The sequence below is a fragment of the Teleopsis dalmanni genome, chromosome 2 (assembly GCF_002237135.1).
Source record: "Teleopsis dalmanni isolate 2A chromosome 2, ASM223713v2, whole genome shotgun sequence".
Taxonomy (NCBI): domain Eukaryota; kingdom Metazoa; phylum Arthropoda; class Insecta; order Diptera; family Diopsidae; genus Teleopsis; species Teleopsis dalmanni.
Window position 1 is genome coordinate 212,916,079 of NC_051847.1, and position 3,850 is coordinate 212,919,928.

General features: G+C 30.4%; 1 protein-coding gene across 1 annotated transcript; it reads right to left on the reverse strand.

Annotated features, from left to right (window-relative positions):
* Positions 1 to 1,233: 1,233 nt before the first annotated feature.
* On the reverse strand, positions 1,234 to 3,569 carry LOC119685834 (ring-infected erythrocyte surface antigen-like). The gene is made up of 4 exons (XM_038100226.1): positions 3,374 to 3,569; positions 2,301 to 3,289; positions 2,110 to 2,236; positions 1,234 to 1,576 (listed from the first exon to the last, which is right to left on the reverse strand). Exons 1-4 carry the CDS (start codon positions 3,491 to 3,493, stop codon positions 1,436 to 1,438), a joined length of 1,377 nt encoding a protein of 458 aa, XP_037956154.1. The 5' UTR covers positions 3,494 to 3,569; the 3' UTR covers positions 1,234 to 1,435.
* Positions 3,570 to 3,850: the final 281 nt, after the last annotated feature.

Consider the following 3,850-nt stretch of genomic DNA (forward strand, 5'->3'; position numbering starts at 1 on the left):
ATTTGTGGCCAGTTTGACACTCAATAAATTCACTTTAACGCTGTTGGAAATTTATTTGGCTTGCTCCAGTATTTGACTTTTTACGATTAGCCAAGCGGCACAATCCTGGATTTGGTAACACTTTTTGATATATTGTTCCCATAGTCGACTATGAACGGGCAGGTGTAGTAATACTTCAACGAATTTTAATATTCCTTATCTATCGATGTGAGTAAAAGGACATCAATAGCAGCTGAAAACTGTGTTTGGTTATTTCACAAACTCTGAATCAGTGAGGAAATATTAAGAATAATAGCTAAGAACTCAAAATTCATTTAGTATTAATTATTATTCACTTGAATGTAAATTTAATGTTATTAAATTAATATTAATATAAGTACTGTGGAGATAACTTTCTGAACCTCATTAGATAGCTTGAACTAGATCTAAAACCTACTAACTTAAGTTGTTGATCGATCAAGTCTTTTGGATTATTATGCGGTTAAGTAGCTATAAAGTCAGTTCTTAACCATTAACTCTAAGTCAAGTCTTGTTTATCAAATAAAAGTTTTAGAAACAAACTATTTTAAATTTAAAAACACATAAACTAGTGAAGAAAAGCTGGAATTGTGCAAAGAATTATACTTGAACTTTCCCTTTCTTCGACTATCATATCCAAATCTGAATCAATCTAAAATAAATTTCTTACGATTGTAAGATGCTCTTAATTCGTCCTTATCACTTTAACATATATACCGAAAATTTTGCTACTAAGAAAATCAAATCCAATCATATTTAGATGGATTTAGTTAATACTATTCAAACTGACTTATTTAAAAAGAATTTCTGTGACAACTTCCAATTGCTCGACATACAAGGATTATTTCTACTAAATAACTTGCTTTCCTAACAAGAAACAAATAAAGTAGTAATGAACCTAAAATAGGTAATATCAGTAGATCAGAGTTTTAAAAAATATGTTTAAACAGATTTCTTCTTTGTCACTCTCTCGATTTTCTTATCTTCCTCCTAAGTAAAAACAGTACTCAAAAAAAAAAATTCTTCAAACCATCCATCCTAAAAAAAAATATAAATATACTTCACTTCTTTCTAAATGTTTAAGTTGAGACCCCCAGTCTCAATGACTTATTTAATTTGATTAATAACTATTTCTTCTCGTAGTTAAAACCGGTATAATTGCTCTATTCTCCTATAGCAATTTGATTTCTAGTAATTTTGGTATATAGCAATTAATAAAAATTAATAAAAACTCATTTTTTATTTTCAAAAAAATATTGATATTATTCAGCTTCGTTAATTTATATCCCTAGGATCCGAATAATGAATTTTGTCAATCGTTCTAAGATTACTAATATAATTCCGTAACATATTACATAGGTAAGACAAAATAGGTCAATAGTAACGTATTTCGGAATTATATTAAAAGCTCTTTGATTCATTTTAGTATTACAGGCTTTCGTACAGCTATCGCTTCAATTTTCCTCTTCAATATTTGATTATCCAAATCAATTTGACGTTGCTGTTTTCTTCGATTAATGGAAGCTGTGGACGCAAATCTGACCGAAGCTTTAGAACTCTAAATATTTTAAGGATATAGAATTACATATTATTTAAAAGACAAACAAATCTTTATTATTAAAAATCAAATATATAATGTTTTATATTGAATTTTTTTATGATTGTCTAAATTGCACAAAGCTAGACTCTGAGGGACCTCAATCAGGGACCTTAAGATTGATTAGATCAAAAATACATAAAGGATAGAGCCCTGAAATTATTTGCGAAAACTGAGAGATTTAGCAACACCGCGTTACCGAATCTCAGAATCGTTACAGGCTCCTCGGGGAGGTATGCAGATCTAAGGTAAAAAAACATTCATTTTTTTCAAATATTCCATTAATATTTTTAATGATTTTAAGGTTAGACCCAAATTTCCGTCACTCCTTACATATTTTAAATTATGCTATCACTATTTCTCTCTATCACTTCTTACACATCGTTTTTAATATTTTATTTTCTTTTTCTATCGGTCCTTCTCTCTAGCTCTTTCTATATATCTATCTCTCTAACGATTTTTAAGTGTATTAATATTTTCAGAGCATTACTTACCTGACCACTCGTGGTAAACGTTGGCTTTTGACTGACAATTTTTTGCAGCAAAATCTTATTCGTCCTCTCAATTTCACGCAGTTCTTTATTCGAAAAACTGGCATTCTTACGCGGATGTCTGATGTTCCTTTTAAGCAGTAAGATCATGGTATTATTCGTCATCAAAATATGTTTATGTTTTGTTTACTTACCTCATTTTTGGTACGGGCATTTTTGCATTATTGAAATTTTTTAAATGGGGAACATCTGGTGCAAGTTCACGTAGTGGAAGCGTGTGTGAAATCCGATAGGGCAATTCATTTTCGTAGTCTCTAATCGATTCCATAGGATTCTGTATGTAATTCTCTTCATCTGTATCCATTGATGTAACGGAATCATCTGTTGTGCTAACCTCACTGGATTCAGAACTTTCCGGTTCGGCAAAAGTAACCCGACGTGGTGTTTTTACCTGTGCTGCAGCATTTCTTAACCTGTAGTCTTCCATTTTTTTCAGTTTTTCATTCATTATCTCCTGTTGTCGATGATTAATCAAAACCAATTTAAAGTTCATTAACTTTTCACGTAGGTCCTTGTCAATATCGGAAACACTATCTGATGATTTAACAGCTTCGTTGGAGGCAGACTGTCTTATAACCTTCGTCGGCTCATCATTTTTCACATTTTGCTCTGGTGGCTTTGGTGTATTTTTCGGTACATTCTTTTGTATATTCTTTTGGGTATTCATTTGAACTTTATTATTATTATTAATGCTTATGGAAGTTCTTATATTCGCAGTCTTAGAGTTCACTCCTTTAATATCAATATAACAATGACCATTTGGATTGTGTATTGCACAACGGCACGTACATTGCTTGTCCAGAATCAAAGAACTGCCAGGTGATCTTGTTGTTTTTTTATCAAAATTATTTTCCGACATAGTGTCTGTAGCACTCTTAAGGACGATTTGTGAAGCAGTATAAACTGTTTGATCATCCTCACTTGTTAGCGACGAGATCGCCTCTTCGAATTTCATTTCAGCCGCATCAGTTACGTCTTTTATTGATACGGCTTTATCATTGTCAACATAGTCGTCAGAAGACGACGACGACGACGACGACGAGGTCATCGAGTAATCACGATGATTAAAATTTTTAAATCTATGTGCGTTTAGCATGCGATTGCGAGTATAATTGTAAAGAGCCTTCAGATGATATTAAGTCATAGTTAATTTTTAATTTGGATAATTTTTTACATTTTAAATATATCATAATTATTATTTACGTACCTCATTTCTCCTTGCAGTTATTTCACTAAAAATGCTCTCCATTTCAGTTCCGGAAGATTCTTGAGTTTCCGAAGTAGACGTCTTACACTTCTCATCGTCTGATTTGATCGTTTTCGTCATTTTTAGCCAATTTGCAAAAACTAGGATAAAATCAGATTATAAAAGGTAAAAAAAGCATGTAAAACTATAAAAAAGATAAAATATGTTAAACGCAAAAAAAAAGTGATTTTTATTTTGTTAAATAAAAATTTTATTGAAATTAAAAATCATGCTTACTAAATTTTAATACAAGTATTTTTAGACATTAGAGGTCTTTCAGAAGACTCATCTGGATTCCGATATTAGACTGAAATATATTTAGTGCATGAAACTTATTAAAGGAATAATTATTCATACCAATATATATATATATATATTTTTTATATAATTTACTATAAATTAAATATATATTTTCTATATACTTCAATTAAGTTTTTA